This window comes from Canis aureus, chromosome 5 (genome assembly GCF_053574225.1).
Source record: "Canis aureus isolate CA01 chromosome 5, VMU_Caureus_v.1.0, whole genome shotgun sequence".
Lineage (NCBI taxonomy): Eukaryota > Metazoa > Chordata > Mammalia > Carnivora > Canidae > Canis > Canis aureus.
Window position 1 is genome coordinate 57,335,497 of NC_135615.1, and position 19,159 is coordinate 57,354,655.

The window sequence follows — 19,159 nt, forward strand, 5'->3', positions numbered from 1 at the left end:
CACTAGCCTACCTACTACGTATCTTTCTGATTTCACCTTAAATACCATTGCTTCAGAGAAGCCATCTATGTTAGGGTATTTTATCATTATGATTAATTTACAATATGGTGATTAAAATTATTCACAATATTAATAATAATTTATAAATTTTAAGTGTAGTCATCATTTGTTAGGTCTCCATCCTGTATCACTGGAGGGCTGAAAGTATTTGTATACCCGCTGCAGTATGTCTAGTGTCAACATGTAACACTCACTGAAAGAATATAAATTTTTGTTAAATCAGTAATAGATAAATCCTAAGGTACAATATGGTTATTAGGATCTAGTGAAGTCATGTAAAGGGAATAATAGAGGAACTGTAAAGTTTGCTATGTTCATCATGATATCAACATTTTCAGTGAATGAAAATGTGTGGTTTATTACTTAGAATAATCTTATGAATAAGGTCATATTCTTATGAAAGAGGGATTCATATATAATGATCTCCTTGACTTATTAAAAGGTCTTAAAAAATAAATGGGAAAGTATATTGAAAATCACAAAGTGCTATGTAAATATTAAATATCACTGATATATTATTCTATGGTGTGTCTTAACAGGCTGGTTTTTCTTATTTGGCTCATGAAACTCAGTGTAATTAATTTATTGTTTTAATGGCTATAGAGTTAATAGAATTAATTTATGGTACGTAATGGATATAGAGTTGATGTTCGAATTTTCTATTTTTGTTCTGCTTTGGTCACATGACCACCAAACAAGGGAAAAGCCCATCAAAAGGAATTGCCCTCTATTTGCCTCTAACATGACTCCACTAGCTTGGCCCAAGAGACCAAGGCAGGACTACTTCCTTTGACTTGGTCATTGTGGATGGTTCAATGTGAGATCAAAGTCCTGGCTGACTTCATCTTGGGTAACTTAGTACCTTTCTGTTGTCTTCAGGACCGGGAGGTATTATGGGCTTTAAAATTTTGCAGGTCTAACCAATCTATTCATGAATGGTATTAGAAGTAGACCGTCAGCTAAAGTCTGAGTGTATAGTGAAGCTTCCATTTTCTGGCTCAGGCTCAGAGTCCATTTAGGATGGGGACTAACATTCAGTCACGTGTTAGGATGGGGAGTTTTCTAGAAGATTCTAGACGTTAATGTCAAGAATTTGGGGAGCTGCCTCACATCTTAGAGTTCAGGGGCTCTTAATGGATCTCTTTTTGCTGTTCCATACGATGAAGATAACGTCTATTTGATTGGAAGTATATTTTCATGAAGTATAAATTCATTAATAAAACAAGGTCATGTAAGAAGAGGAAAGGGGCATAGAGTGAGCGCTGTGAAGCGAGGATTGTGGGAGCAATTTGTGGAGGCGTGACCACGTGGTGAAGGGGGCTGCTCCCTGGAAGCACTAGCATATTCCTCCTGAGGCTCCTTCACTGGTTGAAATGGAATGACCTTGTGGGCCATCCAGAACATGACACTGACCGTGAAGCCTATGTATAGCTGGTAAATGTGCGATTGTCGTTGGCCGAAACAGAACAGAAAATAAGTTTATTTTCGGGACTTTAGTCTGGGAATACTGCTTCTTTGTACGTGGATGTTTTCAAGAATACCACAAGGTCAAATTCATGCGTTTTAATTTGCATGATAAAATGATTTACAACAGTGGACCAGTGTGCTATGAATATCCCACTTGTTTGTAACATCCAAACCTCCCCATGCTCCCTGGAGAGCCTATCTGTTTTCCACTGTAATCACCTAATAAGCTGTTGGCTGCCTGCTAATTTGTTCTAGGACATGTGACCCCATTAAAGCAAGAGGCCTCTTTCTGAATTAAAGAGAGAATGAAATATCAAAGTAAAATGTTTAAAAGTCAGTCGTGTCACCAGCTCTACAGATAACTGTAAAGTATGTAGTGTATGTGAATAGCTTCTCAACTGGCATCGTGTCTCGGTGGAAGGAGGTGGCTTCGTTAGGATCTGTTTACGTGATTCTGCGTGCTTATTGTCAGGTGGCTTTCACGGATCCTTGTGCCAGTTGCATTGGTAATACGGGGGGGGGGGTGCGGCGAGTGAGGTGGTACCTTGGGGTTGAGGTCTCTGAAGCTGCCAGTAGGTTTTGATTTGTGACATTTCAGTTTCCAGGGCAGACGTTCCCCCGACCTCTCCCGAGTGCACCTCGGCGGACGTGCCTTCCTGCAGTATGTTCACCCGTCGGGGACACTGACGCTGACGCTGAACCACACAGCTGAGCATTTGTTGGAGGCAGATATTAAACTCTTCAGGAAATACTTTTTGGACAGAGCCTTTCTCCTCAAGGTACGTGTGTCCCTTCCTTCCGGTAATACAGTAACTCATGCTCCTCGAGAGGACAGACTGCACGCTCCTTGTCTTGGGAACCGTGTTCCGGAGGGCAGCGCTTTGTCTCCAATAAAACTTCAGGGACATGGAATTGGAAGCTGTGTTCCATCAGCAGAGTGAAAATTACAACATAATATTTTGCCGATAGAAAATAGTAATTTGTGTATTTATTTTCCAGAAGCCAGCATCACTAGTGTTGGATTATAATAATGTTGTAAAATACGGTGTTTCCTATTAATTGATTTTACGTAATTCTTATTAAAAGCAGTTGTATTTAGGGTTGTTATACGTGAATAATACCTACTCCTGGGATTTCTTAAGGCTTAGATGCAGTTAAGCATTTTGACCCCATGTGTAGTTTCTTTTTAAATGGGGACTGGTCACTCGAAATGTTCCTTTCAAAGAGCTTTTTACCCTTCGCAAAATGGCTCCAGCGTCAGTTTTCAGTGACATCATAGCATGCCTATCTCAGAGTTTAAAATGTTTCATCTTTATTATTATTTTTTATGTTTTGTAGAATCTGCAACAATATAAAAAATATTTGCATCTTAATTATTAAAGCAAAGTGTAGTGTTATTTTGAGTAAAAGGGCTGCGTCAGTCTAGTTGACCTGCGCCCCAGGATATAGTGGATTCACTCACCGGGTGCCCTGAGGTCCTGTGTTCTCAAGCACATCCATTAGGAAGGCACAGGTTTCAGGACTGTAGGCTTTACAAAGTAAACCATTATATATATAAAAAAATCTCATTTATCACAGTTTTGGCTTTTTGTGTAATGTTTGCCTCCTATAATTAAATGACAGATTCAGTCAAAAACATTATGTATCAAGGATTATTGTTGGCTTAATCCATATCAGGTTTTATTTAAAATTTTAAAAAGATTTTATTTATTTGAGAGAGAGGGAGAGCAGGCGTGTGTGCCCATGAGTAGGGCAGAGGGAGAGGGAGAAGCAAGCTCCCCGCTGAGCAGGGGCTCGGTCCCAGGACCCACCCTGGGATCATGACTTGAACTGATGGCAGATGCTTAACCAACTGAGCCACCCAGGTACCCTCTTGTAGGGTAATAAAATAAAATATTTTATTTTATTATTTTATTTAAAGAAATAACATGCTTTTCATAGGATGAACTACATTCCTTTGTTGGGTTTTAGGACATGTATCATTTTCTGGTGGACAGTATTTCCTCATTTTGCTTAAGGATGCTTCTCATTTCAAGATACTGAGGCCTTCGGGGATCCCTGTGGCTCTCACCTGCCCCCACCCGCCGCCGGCAGTGGATATCTGGCCCCGCAGAGCCCAGGCCTTGAGGGGCCGCATTGCTCCGGATGCACGCGGCTCCATGCAGGTGCACACAGAGCTCAGTGGCACGTGTGTCTTTAGATGCTCTGGTTGCAGTGTGGCACTTGGTGACCAAAGTCCTGAAAGGGATGGAGCATCCCGTGTGTCTAGCAAACATCGTGAACGTTTGTCTCGTTATGAAAAACCACCGGCTTATGAGGTGGGATCATGATTTCTCCTGACGCATCTGAGATGATAGTTGACTTGGCGGGTTTAGGATGAGTCGTTCTAAGTGCTTCAGTAATCTATTGCAGTGGACTCGGGATAACAGAGGCCAAACGGAGACAGCTCTCTGGCTTCTCGGAGATCGTCATTTTATGAGAAGCATCCGTCACCGTGGAATGGCCTGGAGCTGCCTGTGCCCGCGCTCCTCCTCTTTCTCGGAGCCCGTGTTGTGTGGCTGGAGGGTGGGCGGGGGGAAGAAGGCAGAGGTTCTGGAAGATGTTCTGACTTAGAAGAAATGCATCTTGTTCTTTGTCTACTTCTGCTTCCGGGATTATAGCTCTGTCACCTGTGGGATTTTGAGGCGTCCACAGCCACAGTGGCATCTTTTGTTGGCTTAATGAGGAGCTTTTGGCAAGTGCCTGATGCCCGGGCTGTGGTTGTGGGCTCGAGCCTTCCGCTCCAGGGCCCGGCCTCCAGGGCGGGAGGGGGGCTGCCCTTGGGGTTCAGGCACCAATACCAGTGAGGTGATCAATCAGGCCTCTGGACTGAAGCCCCCAGGAGAACCGGGAGCACGGGTTCAGGGAGCGTGAAGGCAGGCTCCGCGACACCTTTCAGAGCCCTCCCCACGGGCGGTATTTCCACCCGGCTCTTCCTCAGTTACAGCGTTTTATAATAAACCAGTGATCTTGCAAGGGCACTGTTCCTCCGAGGTCTGCGAGCCACGCCAGCAGATCAGTCACATCCCAGGTCAGGAGGTCGTGGGATCCCCTCATTTGCAGTCAGTTGGTCAGAACTGCAAGTAACAACGGGGACTTGGGAGTGGCCTTAGGAGTGGAGGTGGCCCGTCTCGCACAGTGTTGGAGGACGGCTCCTGGGCGGGGGACCCCCAGCCCCTCCAGTATACCCACCTGGATTGGGTCCAGAACTCTAATTGACATACAGAGTAGTTCTTACCTGCTCCACAAAACGTTTCTATAGTATTTTTGAACTTAATGTTTTTGATGGTACTCCTTTTCTAGTTTGATGCTTTTTTTTTTTTAAGATTATTTATTCATTCATGAGAGACACAGAGAGAGAGAGGCAGAGACATAGGCAGAGGGAGAAGCAGGCTCCATGCAGGGAGCCCGACGCAGGACTCGATCCCAGGACTCCAGGGTCATGCCCTGGGCCCAAAGCAGGCACTCAACTGCTGAGCCCCCCAGAGATCCCAGTTTGTTGCTATTTTAAATGAAAACAGGTGATAACTGTTACAGGTTGTCAATGCTAAAGCTTTACAATTTGGGGGAACAAGTATGGAATTAGTTTAGTAATAAAGTATTCATGTTTTATGACATCTTAGGTGCATAAAATTATGCCTGTTTTTGTTTCTTTTTTACGCAACAGCTGTAGATAATGACTTGGAACTAATGACTAATTTATTCTGAGCTGCAGCATATCCTCGGTCCTGTCTTAGCCCCTCAGTCTTGGGATTTGGGCATTGCTCGGTTATCTTCAGCCTTTCTAGAGCAACGACAATAAAACCTTAGTTCAGAAACCTGAGTCTGCTTTACCCGAGTCTACGTAGACAAGAGGCATTCGGGTGATGATCCCATTTAGACGCCGCACTTGTTAGGGGTTGTTAAGTGTCCGTGTTACCACACTGTATCATTGCAGACATTGGGGGGTGGGGGGGCTGATAATTTGCAATTTAACATTGAACGTTAAAAAATGACGTTGGTGCTAAATATCCAAAAAGCAAAGATATTAGGAAATCAGATAATAGGCAAAATCTGAGCTATATTTTTCAATCATGTTTTAGTTCTCTCATCACACTTTTTCCTGTTAATCAGAATGTTGAGAATTTAGTTCTAGACCTTAGCTAAAACTAATAATGGAGCTGGGAAATTCAAGTGTTCTATGATTGCATCCAAATCTATTCATAAGAATAAACTTTTTTTTTAAGATTTATTTGTTCATGAGAGACAGAGAGAGAGAGAGAGAGAGAGGCAGAGACCCAGGCAGAGGGAGAAGCAGGCAGGGAGCCCGTCGTGCAGGGAGCCCGACGCGGGACTCGATCCCGGGACCCCGGGGTCATGCCCTGGGCCGAAGGCGGTGCTAAACCTCCGAGCCCTCTGGGCCGCCCTAAACATTGTTTTTAATAGACCCATTAAAAAAAAAAAAAACTAAGTGTTTTCCTCCATCAGGTTGTGTTTTGTAATCGGAGTAGCAGCCTGATGCCCTTTCCGTGTAGGCTTGGCCTTGGCTTACCCTGAAGACGAGGCCCTCTGGCTGGCCAGGGCTGCTGGGCCTTGAGCCTGTGCGGGGAGGCTCCCATGGCCTCTCGGGCAGTCCCTGGCCCAGTCACCCCGTGATTCCGCGGTGGGCCCTGCAGGAGAGGACACTGGTCATGGGGTCGGTGAGCGGGCACTTCTCATCTCCTGCCCTTTGAGATTTGGTTAAATGTGTGTATTTGCATGTTTCGCGCTGCTGTTGCTGCTCCGGCCTTGGGGTGTTGCTCCAGAGGAGCCAAGAGCCTGACTGAGCCCGGTTGCTACGCCATCCACGAGGGTCCAGGGCTCTGGGCCGGCTGCCGTGTCCCCTGCCCAGCATCACCTGCCACCCTGCCGTGGGCCGTGGGCCACCGCAGCCTCGGGCACTTTGCCGTCGGGCACGTCGTGCGGGATCTAGGGCTCCCGGGCTCATCCTCGGGCACCTGGTGTGGTCGCGGCTAGGGCAGCCCGCGGAGCCTGGGGGCACGAGCTGAGGGGTGCCGCTCCCTTCCGCCCTCGGGGTGTTCTGATCTCGGGGCGGGGGCGGGGGAGGCCTTTGCAGCTCATGCACTAGGTTCCGGAGGACCTTTGGTTGTGACGTGGGGCGTTGGTGGCAGGGACCCTGCTGGCCCTGCCTCCGGGCCCTCGTCGCCTGTCAGCCTCCTCCCAGCAGCCTTCCGCCTCGTCTATGCAGCTGGCCCCACCCGCGTCTGCCTGTCCCAGCTCCCAGGCCCGTGATCCCGATTTCCGTCTCCTGGGCGCAGATCTGAACCCGCCAGAGTTTCCCATTGACTTATTTATTTATTTTTCTTTCTTAGGCTCTTGACGACCGAGAAGCTGGGCCAGAGGAGAGCCGGGGCATGCCCTCCCGGGCTGCCGCCACTGAGGAGGGTACGCGAGCTGCCTCCCCCGCGCCCAGGAACCCAGAAGGTGCTCAGGGCCGCCTCCGGGGTCGGAGGGGTTCGGAAGTGCAGCCGGAGCCCAGAGCGACAGGCGGGCGGGGTCGGGGCCGTGGGGCAGAGGCAGGCAGTGCGAACACTGGACTTCAGTTGGCATTTCCTGAGCGCCGTTGGCCCCACCCTGACCTCCAGGGTGCTCTCCCGACACGGTGCATTCGCCGCAGGTTTGAGCTGCGTTTGTTCCTTCCCAGCCACCTGTCCTTTGGGTCGCTCGTCCTCTGTGCAGCCCTGTCCTGGGCTAGTCCGGCATCAGGGGTCTGGAGGTTGGGTCGGTGTCGCTGTCGAGATGTGCGGGTCACCACGGGTTGCAGGGTGAAGGCAGGGGTGCTGGTGTTCCTCGGGACGCACACAGTCACACCCGACTTGGTCGTCCCACACGGATGGTGACAGTCCTCATGGGGCTTCAGGGGCTTGAGGGCAGAGATCCGCCTGTGGATCCACAGCAAGAGGTATAGTCGTCGTGCTGCATCGTGGACGTCTCAGCTGTAGGTAACACCCAGCTCCCCTGCAGGGGTGCCATCTGGGCATGTGTTCTCCACCTCGTCATGGTTTTCCCCCGCCCGCTTTTCCATAGACAAGTGTTATCTGTTAGCAAGTCCTTGTGATGGGCATATAAGCATATTTATTTATTCATTTATTTTTAAAGATTGTATTTATTCATGAGAGATACACAGAGAGAGGCAGAGACCCAGGCAGAGGGAGAAGCAGGCTCCATGCAGGGAGCCCGATGCGGGACTCGATCCCGGGACTCCAGGATCGTGCCCTGGGCCAAAGGCAGGCGCTAAACTGCTGAGCCACCCAGGGATCCCCGTGAATAATATTTGTGATTCAGCGTGTATTTGGCAACGTAGACTAGTTGCATTCCAGTTATTTGTCAGGCAGTAAACTCTCACACTCTCGGCCCCCGTGTCTGTTCAAACATAGTCTTGGAGAAGGAAGGTTTGCAGCAAGGCGTTGGCAGTCGTGCGGCCCGTCCCTTTTGCACACTGTCCGGGGTTCAGCTCACCGGCTGGACCTGCCTGGGCCTCTGCGGACTTGCCCTCAGGTCTGTGTCCTGCAGGTGATGTGCTGGGGGCCCTAAGGGAGCAGCAGCTCGTCCTGCCTACGAAGGAGGCCATGGGTAGCTCTGTGCTTTCTCCCAAAGGCCTGGAGGGGCGACTGTCTGGAAGGCTGGCTTCCCCTGAGCGTTCAGCTTTGCTTCTGTTGCTCTAAGTGTAACTGAGCAAGTGTTTTCCTCATAGCTGGTTGACAAAGACAAAAACTTGGAGCCAGGATGGTGGCCTGCAAACATGGATGGTGCTGCTAACTGCTTTTATGTCGTTTATTTAGTAAACTTCCATCCTTGCATTTTCCCTTGTAATTTTTCTTCCCTTCTAACCCACCTTTAAACTGATTTGGAACAGAGTCTGAATAAGTATTTAAATTCTTGCCCTTATGGGGGGCTGACAGTTGGGGTTGGGGCAGGAAAACAAGCTGCCCCAGGACATTTTGATACGTGCATCGGGGCGTCCCAAGTGAGCAGCACGGGGAGAACTCTGTGGCTCAGGATGGTGCAAGGGTCAGCGCTGCCCGGAGGAGGTGGAGAGAAGGAACTCCAGGCAGTGCAGGCATGTGCGATAGAGAGCTCGGATCACATGATAAATCGAGGGAAATGCAGATAATTTTGAAGTCCTGTTGATCAGGGGCGTGTGCTGTGTGCACACACGCGTGATGCCGGTAACACAAGGCTTGGGAGGGAGGCAGGAACCTGGAACTCCACCCTGACCACGGCGGGAGCTGCTTCAAGCAAATGAGGCTCGATGATGATGGTTTTCAAAAGGTCACTGAGAGCGTGGAGAGCGGGTTGGAGGGATTGGGGTGGGGGCAGGTGTAATGATGGGGAGGTGGGCCCTGAGGTGGAGGGCATCAGCCGTGAGGGGGAGCGTGACTCCTAGCTGGGACAGACCTCGCAGGCAGCGGGGTCATGACGGAAACTGCACTGCATCTTAGGCACGCTGACTTAGGTGGCCTCGGAGCAGCCGAGGCGATGACACTTGCAGTCATGCAGGCACAAGGTAGGATCAAGGGCGCCAGCTCCACGGGGTCAGTGTGTGTGCTGTACGGAGCTGGTGGGAAGTGCTTTGATCTGCATCCTCGGAGGACGCCCTAGGAACTGCAGGTCCGTGGGGCCTGGTGGTAGGCTGACGTGGAAAGCGTCAGGGCCGGTCCGCTTGTCGACCCGTAGGCACCTGGACGTCTGCGTTTTCTCCCCCCTTCTTCTTTAAACCCCGAAAGCAGGCTTTCCCTTTGTGATCTACTAGAAGATTCCTAAGAGATCATGTTTTTCCGTCCCTCCAGGGGCAGGGAGTGGAACGGGAAGGCCTGCACTTGTATCTGTGGCTGCTGTTGCTGAAAGGATGACCGTGTTATCCTGGAGATGGGCTTTACAGTCCCCATTAGCATGATAAATGGTGTCATTATGGTCCCCGAGCCAGTTATGTTTCCACAGCTTCATCCTTGGGATCAGACTCCCAGAAGGATGGGAGGTCACTCCAGGTGAGCTCAATGGCCAGAAAGCCCTCTCGTTTGTGACACACGCAGATGAGTAAGCTGACGCCAGTGTTAGTAGTCCACCAGCCGCTCGGTTTGGTCCCTCGCCTTCTCCGATCTCCTGTCCCAGGATTTCCTAAAGGGCATTGTTCAAAACACTAGACTTAGGAGATGCTTTGGGAAAGGGTCCTTTGACCAAATAAGGTAACAATGCAGTATCCGAGGCCCTCATTCACGGTGGAGATTCAGAGTCCACGTCCTGTTTCTCGGCATCTCGGTGCGTCTTGCGGTCGAGACGCCCGTGCCGCCTGCGTGCTTGGGGGGCCGTGCATCCAAAACTGGGCACGGTCTAGGCAGGCACTTGAGGGTCCTGCAGGCTCACTTTTTCTTACCCTTGAGCAAATGCTTGAGAGCTCACTCGCTCGCAGGCCACCGTGGTCCAGGCCCTGGTGGCAGATCGGCAACCAGAATGGCAAAAGGGAGAGCCCTCATCTCCAGGAGTTTATTTTTATACAACTGAGCTCTGGGATTTTTTGAGGGCCGGGCCCGTGCCGGGTGCTGCGGGTGTAGCTGTGAGCCGAGCAGGGTTGGTGCATCCACGGAACGCACTTGCCAGTGCTCACCGAGAGGGACCTTTCCGATGTCAGGAGTGTATTTTCCCAGTTTTGTTTTGTTTTGTTTTGTTTATTTGTTTATTTATTTATGATTTTATTTATTTTTTAAAATTTATTAATGAGAGACAGAGACAGAGAAGCAGAGACACAGGCAGAGGGAGAAGCAGGCTCCATGCAGGGGGGCCTGATGCGGGACTTGATCCCAGGACCCCAGGATCAGGCCCTGGGTTGAAGGCGGCGCTAAACCACCGAGCCACCTGGGCTGCCCAATTTTCCCAGTTTTATACACGAGGAAGGGGCAGCGCCGCGCGATTAGAGGTGCCACAACTTGCCTGGGTAGTCGGGAGGTCAACAAGGACATCTCCCGATCACACCGTGGAGTAGTCCCCGCCCTTGCATAACAGAACACTCGGCTGCGTGGTCTTTGGGCTGCTGTTGGAGAGTTCTCTCTGGCATTTGTGTGCAAAGTTGGGATCATCGCCTTGAAAGGAGCTTTCTTCCACACGGCTGACCTGTCTCATAAAGTTCTTACGAGGAAGATTCATGACCTACGTGCACAGGCATGTCTTGATGACACACGCCAGCTCCAGGCAGACTCTGCTAACTCCTCAACTCTGCCGCGATCTGGCCTCTGAACATTTTTTCAGGTTATTCAGCTGTGTTTCCTTTTGTGCAAAATGGTGGAGTTGGGCGTATCATTTCGTAGTGTGTAGTGAGGCTTCGGTGAGAAAGTAGAGTAGAGCCCTGGACTGGTGCCTGCCTGACGGTGGCTGCCCGGCCACCACGAAGCATCACAGCAGCGCCGGCTCGTTAGAAGCCACGTCGTAACGTGTGCGAGGGTGGATTTGGTGGCCGTCATGCGTGTGTCGGGATACGAGATGGCTCTCCCTGTCCCAGGCACGAGGTAAGCAGATTTTTTTGTTCAAACGTTCTCTCGAGGAGAATGCAGCTCTGTGTGCTCCGGGTGAGCGAACGTGAAGGGGCACTTGAATGGTACAGTCTCCTTATTTGAGAACCTCCTGTGAATTATTGGGGGAAAACAGAAAACAAAGGGCCTTTTTATCTACGCAAGATTTCCTTTCCAAGATTCTTCATTTTCCATACTGTAACTGAAAGCCTTCTTTAGAAGGGTTGGGTGCTGTTCCAGTGTCTGCCGAGATACGGGATGGCTGGGGCCCGAGATGCTGGGGATTTCAGGACAGCAATAGGCTGTTCTGTAGGGATGGTCACTCATTTGGACACCACATTCTTATCTTAACCCTAGTATGGACCCTCCATCCCAATACTTCATTGGCGTTGTTCACCTGGAAGTCAAATATTTTGGCATTTTCAGAACAATTAGAGATCATGCCCAGACACTGAGGGGGGCACTTGATGGGATGAGCACTGGGTGTTGTTCTGTATGTTGGCAAGTTGAACACCAATAAAAAATAAATTTATAAAAAAAAAAAATCACGCCCAGAGAACGTGCTTTCCAGCCCTGGGAAGTAATTTGTAATTGTTCCTCTCATTTCACGGAGCCGCTCAGCATTTTCCTGTACGTCCTTTAGAGGCTGGCTTTGCCAATCTACTCTTTCCTCCGGCCCTCAGGAGAGTGAGTTTCTTCATCGAGGGGTCAAGGATAAAAATAGGAGATCAAGTCAGTGTGGTGCTCATTTTCTCTATTCTTACAATACTAGTATTTTGTCATGCACGGAGAAAAATTCTTCTTGCCTCCCCAGTTTATCAGAAGAATCTTAATTTGAGCTGGAAAGAATCTCCCCATTCTTCAGAAGTCGCCTCACTGTAACAAGCTCTGTCCAGACGCACCATGGGTACCGGTTCCCGACGGTCAGATGAGCAGCCTGGAGGCAAGGACTAGCATGAACTGAGCCCGTGTCAGGAGTCCAATACAGTTGAGATGAGCTTACGTGGAAAGTAGAGCTGAAGAGTTTCTTTCCTGAGTTCCAGTAGAATCCAAGTGGGAAGTCGGGGGAACAGAAAAGTATTCACAAGACAAAAAATGAATGTTGTTTATATCATTCAAGTATGACTTGCCTCATTTTATTCAAACAGTTGAGTAAATCAGGAAAATTAAATCGTGACCTCAGTATGAGAGGTCATTATTATTTATTCATTCATTCATTCATTCATTTATATTTTTATAAATTTATTTTTTATTGGTGTTCAATTTTCCAACATCTAGAATAACACCCAGTGCTCATCCCATCAAGTGCCCCCCTCAGTGCAGAGAGGTCATTATTTAGAGCCTTTGTTTATGTGATAGTTGCAACCAAAGTTTTGGGCTAAGGGAATCTTTTTTTTTTCCCCACCCCCTGTAAATTATTCACTATTGGAGACTTTTATGGGGCGTGGGCAAATGCAGACTGGAGATGTAAAACAAACCCAAAAGTATATTATAAAAACATATAAAAACATAAAAATATAAGCAAAAGAAAAAATATTAAGCATAGTTACCATATGACCCAGTAATATACTCTATATATATGTACAAAATATGTATATATGTGTATATATATATATATACACACACACACACACACAATGTGGTTCATCCATGTAATGGAATGGCACTTGGGCAATAAAAAGGAATGAACTGCTGGTAAATTATGCAAAAAAAAAACCTTAAAAATACTATGCTGTGTGAGAGAATCCTGTTACCAAAGACCCCGTATTGTGTGATTCCATTGATATAAAATATCCAGAACAGACAAATCATTAAGTCAGAAAGGACACTGGTAGTTGCCTTTGGCTGGGGCGGGAGTGGGGATAGGTGGGGAGGTCTGGGGCGTGAGCACTCATGGGTACAGGATTTCTTTCCTGGGGGTAAAGAAAACATTCTCAAGGGGTAACAATTGCAAAACTCCAAATGTGTCAAAAATAATTGAATTATATGTACACTTTAAATGGATATTTAGTATAATATTATGCCTTAAAGCTGTTACAAAAATATGCATGTAGGGAAGGAAGTGTATATACTAAAACGTTAGTGGTGGTTTTATTTCTTCTTTTCTCCTTAATTATTTTTGTGGCTCGAAAAAGTTATCACAAGTAATTTAAAAGTATTTCAAAAAAGAGTTCTTAAGTTCCTTTAGAGAGGATGCAGAGTGCAAATAGGAAAATTAGAATCCATCCAGAGTTGCTCTGGTGCCGAATGCCTGCCCTCGCCTGGACGTCCTGGCCTTGCTGGTCCTGGCCTTGGCTGGTCCCGGGGCTCAGCAGGGACCCAGCCTGTTCACAAGAGTGGACTGATGGGCTGATGCTGGTATTTCTGTAGGTAGGGCCTTGTTCTTTCTCCTAGTCCTTGCTTATGCTGGGAAGCCCACAAGATGGATTTTACTAGTGTTCCCGCGTTTAGGCAAAAAAAAATAGAGTAACTGGGATGCTGAACCAGAGGGCACAGCATTAAAGTAGCTGCCGAATGGAGAGGAGTGTCTCAAATTTGTTCCCTTCGCCGTTTCAGCCCCGGCCTCTCGTGAACTGGACATGCACACCCGGGTGAATCACTGGCGCGATGCGTTGACACGGAGTCCTTAGAGGGGAAGCGGCGGGAGGGGCGGGAGGAAGCAGAGGGAAAGGCAGTCCTCTGTCCATCAGTCCGGCAGCTCGGAAGTGGGGATCAACAGAGCTGGGATTCAGAGTGTTTGAGTTAGTATTTCAGAAACTTGAACAACTCTTGCATCCCGGTCCTGAGCCACGGCTTTGCCTGATGATCCCCAACAACTCCTCTGCTGTTCCGGGCCGCCAGGTGTAGGTTCCCCTGGAGAGAGAAGCGTTCATCTGGTGCCTCCAGTATGCAGGCTCTCGCTTGGCTCCCGGCACCTAAGGGTCGGGCCAGCCTCCCCAGAACTCACATCTGTTGGGAGGAAAGGATCCATTCAAACCCTGTAAACCCCTCTGAGTTCCCTTGGGCCTTTGTGGGGCAGGCAGCATGAGCTGAGAGCATGGCCCTCGGTTCCCGATGTACTTTTGGTGATGCCCTGCCCATCTAGCCCAGGTGTTGACTCCATCGTGGACGGTTGAACCTGAACCAAGAATGCAGTAGCTGTCTGGCTGGCTCCCATCACGATTTACTTACTTACTTACTTACTTATTTATTTATTTATTTATTTAGATGATGATGATGATGATGATGATTATTATTATTATTATTTGCCTCCTTCCTGGGAGGATCCAGACTCCAGACGATAGCTGTCTGGCTGGCTCCCGTCACGAATATTTATTTATTTATTTATTTATTTTATTTATTAAATTTTTAAATTTATTTTTATTTTATTTTATTTTATTTTTTTGCCTCCTTCCTGGGAGGATCCAGACGGTAGAAGTCTGGCTGGCTCCCATCACGAATATTTATTTATTTATTTATTTATTTATTTATTTATGTATTTATTTATTTTTAATTTTTTTGAATTATTTATTTATTTATTTTTTTGCCTCCTTCCTGGGCAGATCCAGACGACCCAGCAAAGGGCAGTTAAAGGAGAGTCCTGATCAGCCTGTGTGTCCAGTGTAAGCGCTTGCTTTGCAGTAGGTGTGGCCTCTGAGGTCCCAGTCGTCAAAAGGGGACAGTGAGACTTAACACAGAGCTGGGACCTATTAGGCTCCTCTGTTTCTTAACAGAAACACTCGTCATAATCTTATAGCCGCTTAACCCTGGTTTTTGAAAACCCCGTTTGCAGGTACGGTGTCACTGGTGACCATGAATATTAGAGCTCGTTTGTTGTTCCATTTAGAGTTTAGCAGTAAGAAAACATGTTTATTAAGTTTGGTAAATCGGATTTAGAGGGGATAATCCTTCTGGGTGGGCTGTGAGGGCAAGATTAATGGGCCTTTAAAACAGAATAGTTTGATGTTACCGATATCATTATTGGCTGGAGGTTGCCATGGCAATGGGCGGTTCGGTTGCACTACCGCCCTTGGTGTCACAGCTGACCGAGTGTAAGAGGATCCCGGTAATTTAGCAGAAACTCTCCTAGAGCAGTTTGATTGACCTCCGGTGGAATGAGCACCAGATTCTTTTAAAGCTCTAGGCCGGAGCTGTGTATAGTCCCAGATTAATTAAAGATCGCCTATAGACCTTATCCCGGGTCTATACACGCTCCCAGGTATCTTCAGTGGTGCTTGCGTAAAGCTTCTATAACTTTGGAAGCTATTTTTAAACTCAGTACAAATCTTATAAACACTTGTCTCTCTTAACAGCTTCTGGTATTTGCATTAATTAGATTAGATTATACCTGAAACAAAAGCAAGCTGCAGTTGGCGGCACAGAAGAGCGTGGGCCGGCAGGGTGCAAGGTGGGAATGGGCAGGGTGGGATCTGGCCGGGCCCCCGAGGGACGTGACCTCTGTGAGCCCAGGCTGGGTTTGTCGGGTGCCGCGGCCTGGTCAGCTCAGTCTTGGGGAAACGTGTGCTGTCCCTTCTGACCAGCGCCCTCCACGTGTCTTAGAAATGCGGGAGCCTAGTTGAGGAGCACGCGGGGTGAAAAGGCTTTAGAGGAAGCAGGACAAAACCCAGCGCGCCCGGAGGCCTGGGCCGGAGTGTCCGTTGACCTTTGCTTCTTGCCGCCCTCCCTTTCTCATTTCGGGGCCCTCCCCGCCGCAGCAGCCCAGCTTTTAGGGGTCGGGTGTGTTGTGTTTCAGAACAAAAACCCGTCTTTTCTGTAGGCGCCTCCCACCCCGTGGAGCCCTGGGTCATGCGGTTCTGGGCAGGCTTCCCCTGGGCGTCGCGCAGCCGGCGGGTCGGTGCTGCCTCCTGCAGGCCAGGCGCGGGGTGCACACCGACGTGGGTTCCCCGGCGCCGCCTTCGCTCTGGGCCCCCGGGAATAAACACATAAAATCTTAAAAACACACACACACAAAGAACCCAGCCATGAATGAGACTCCTTGCTTTGGTCCTGGCAACATGAGTAAATCCACGTGAGACGGGAGGGCTTGGGTGACGTTAGGTAACAGGATGGCGAGGTGCAGGGGCCCTGGGTGGGCGACGGGCAGGGCAGCCCAAAGGTCCAGGGGCGGTTGGGCAAGGCCCTGCTCCCCATCCTTGCCCGGGGTGTCCAGTGCTCCTTTTCCCCAGGCCCCACCCTGCTTGGTGCTTATGTATCAGCAATGGTGGCTCTTGTTACGGCAGCTGAGTGCGAAGAGAACCGGTCAGGACCCAGAGAAAAATACCCCTCAAGTGAACCTTCCTGTTTAGCCCGGGGCATCCCGACCACTGGAGTTTCCAGGAAAGCCGTTATTCCGAGGAAGGGCGCCTGCGCGTGCCCGGCCTGGCGCCGTCCGGGGTGGGAGCCCGAGGGTCGGGCTGGCCTTGAGGCGTCAGGGACGCCCGGGCAAGGCTGAGCCTCAGTGGGGATGAATGAGGCCCTTTTGAAACACGAAAGTTGTGGTGTTTGAGGAGCTGGACACGTGGGACACGTGTAGGTAGGTCCTACGCACGTCCCTAGAATCTGGCCTATTTGGAAGAGCCTTCGTCCTGTGAGCTGTCTTCCTTCTGCATCAGGGGCCTTTGTTTATTTAATGATGTTTTTTTTTCCCCCATCAGGATTTCCTGCGAGAGGTCCTGGGCTTGTTAACCTCTTGGTCCCCAGATATTACCGCAGCGTGGCAGTCGGGGCATCTCCTACTCCGCGGAGGGTTGGTTTTTAAGAAGCCTGATCCAGGCTAGCTCCGCTCGGACCACTCCTCGGGCAGCTCTTTCTATTTGTTATCTAGTTTGGGGGTTTTTTTCTTCTTTCTTTTTTTCTTTTTTAAAGATGTTATTTATTTATTAGAGACACAGAGAGAGAGGCAGAGACACAGGCAGAGGGAGAAGCAGGCTCCATGCAGGGAGCCCGACACGGGACTCGATCCCAGGACCTGGGGTCACGCCCTGGGCCAAAGGCGGTGCTAAACCGCTGAGCCCCCCGGGCTGCCCCCCGCTTTTTTTTTCTTTTAACGAAAACTTCTATCAGCAGATCCTGATGACGATTATTCCTTTTGCAGAGATTAGGAATTTGGTGACCGGCAGGCCATCACCTGAAAAGGAGGATGTAAAGGTAATGATTCTCTGTCCCTCTTTCTTTTTTTGGGGGGGGGGCTTCTTTTTGGAGCTGAAGTAGAAGTGAAGAACTAGTGGTGATAGCTAGCGGAACCCCCCACGCCCCCCGAAGTGTGTTCCCCATCTCACGTGCACTTGAAATTCACTTGGCTCTACCTACTGTCAGCCTCTGCTCTGGACCGGGGCTGACCGACCGAAGCCGCTGCCTTTCTGGCTCACGGCTGTGTACGCAACCCAAGCGTATACATTTTCCAAAGCAAGTTTTTCCTTAAAGAGTGGGAGCTACAGATGTTTGCCCGCACGGCGGCTGCAGGGGGATGCCCGGGGACAGCCTGTGGGCGTAAGGGGACCTGTGCAGGGCTGTCAGGTGGGCCTCCGCGCGGGCCCAGTCCCGTCTTCCCTGGAGCCCTTGAGGACTGCTAATCGAGCGCAAGCCTGTGCTCGTGCCCGTGCTGCGAGACACGTAACGCGTCCTCACGGATATTTTCTGAGGTCACGTTTCCTGCGTTGATGAGAGTAAACCCAATTGTGGCCCAGAAGTGATTTTTGTCAAAAACCTCTTTTCCAGCGTGTGGACAGCCCGGACGTTGACCCCCATGAACACGACGGCCAGGACAGTCTTGATTTGGGTATGTTCCAGATACAGCATCCCCGTGTGCACGTCCTGGGTACAGACAGGACCCCAAGAAAAGAAATCTTTTTATTTTTATTTTCTTAATTTTATTTATTTATTCATGATAGAGAGAGAGAGAGAGAGAGAGGCAGAGACAGAGACACAGGCAGAGGGAGAAGCAGGCTCCATGTAGGGAGCCAGACACGGGACTCGACCCCGGTCTCCAGGATCACGCCCCGGGCCAAAGGCGGCGCTAAACCGCTAAGCCACCCGGGCTGCCTTTTTTTTTTTTTTTTTTTTAATTTTATTTATTTATTCAAGAAAAGAAATCTTAAAATACAATCTTCCCTCCTGGGAACTTTGTCTAGTTTTTGAAACCAATGCAAAATGAAGTCTTGTCGCGGCAGCAGTATTAATACCTTGAGTTCAGGGACTGAGTCTCCACGTATGATCCTTTAACCAAAAAAAAAAAAGGCAAAGGCAAAGCAATGGAGGCTGCTTCCAAGCAGTGGAACTCTGAGCCAGAGTCTGGCATGGACTGTGTCCTGTGTTGGCTGCCTCATTCCTGGTCGGAGGTGGGCCCCGCCAGCACGGCTGAGGAAGGGGCTGAGGCCCCTGGCGACAGTACGTGGTGGGCCTGAGACTCCCGGCTCCCCCTGCCCGGCCTTGGAACCCCGGGCTTCCTGCCCATTTTGAGACCCAGCTGTGGTACCTTTGGAGCTGAGCCCATGCAGTCCTCCCCTGGCCTGGGGAAGGACCAGATGCTGTCGCTGGGTGCAGCCTCTGGGCACTAGGCGATCTCTTGGCAGAGGTGAAGGTAGTTTTTTCCTGGGACTGGACCTTCTCATCTGCCCACAAAGTCTAGTCGCAGCTCCCTAGGGCGTCTCCTCAGATCCCTGTGGCCGCTCGCTAGTCCTGGAGGGCGAATGTGGGCCCCAGAGTTCCCCTTGGAGTTGGAGCCTGATGAGGCTCTTGGAGGCCGGAGGATGAACATAAACTCGCCCAGACCTCTGGGCTTGACTGGAAGGCACCTACGTACAAGCTTCCCAGTTCCTTCCCTGAGTGAGGCCGAGGCTGCGCCCCCCGCGGAACGCATGTGAGTGGAGGGGAGCTGGGTGTCGCTGTGAGTGAGCTGGTGCTGGAGCTCGTGGAGGGTTCGGGCGGACGCAAAAGGGGGAGACCAGGACGATGCCCAAGGGCGAGTTTAACCGTGAGGGTGGGTGGGCCTGGGGGCCCAGAGGCACGGGAGTCCCACTGGAGGCCAGCGGAGTGTTGTGGGCATGCGTGGCACGCACGGGCAGAGCAGGGAC

At 49.8% G+C, this 19,159-nt stretch overlaps 1 protein-coding gene across 13 annotated transcripts in view; it reads left to right on the top strand.

Moving 5' to 3' along the window:
* Positions 1–19,159, top strand: part of ARHGEF28 (Rho guanine nucleotide exchange factor 28) — a 288,520-nt gene that overhangs the window by 141,361 nt on the left and 128,000 nt on the right. For 10 of the 13 annotated variants that reach the window (XR_013380085.1, XR_013380084.1, XM_077898173.1 and 7 more), the window contains 4 exons: positions 2,126–2,306; positions 6,918–7,029; positions 17,182–17,234; positions 17,805–17,865. Coding sequence is in view for 11 of the 13 variants with exons in the window: in XM_077898173.1 (XP_077754299.1) it covers positions 2,126–2,306; positions 6,918–7,029; positions 17,182–17,234; positions 17,805–17,865 (407 nt within the window). In the remaining 2 variants the exon portion in view is untranslated. The remainder of the gene's footprint in view (positions 1–2,125; positions 2,307–6,917; positions 7,030–17,181; positions 17,235–17,804; positions 17,866–19,159) is intronic. The other 3 variants (XM_077898171.1, XM_077898176.1, XM_077898174.1) reach the window with 2 other exon arrangements.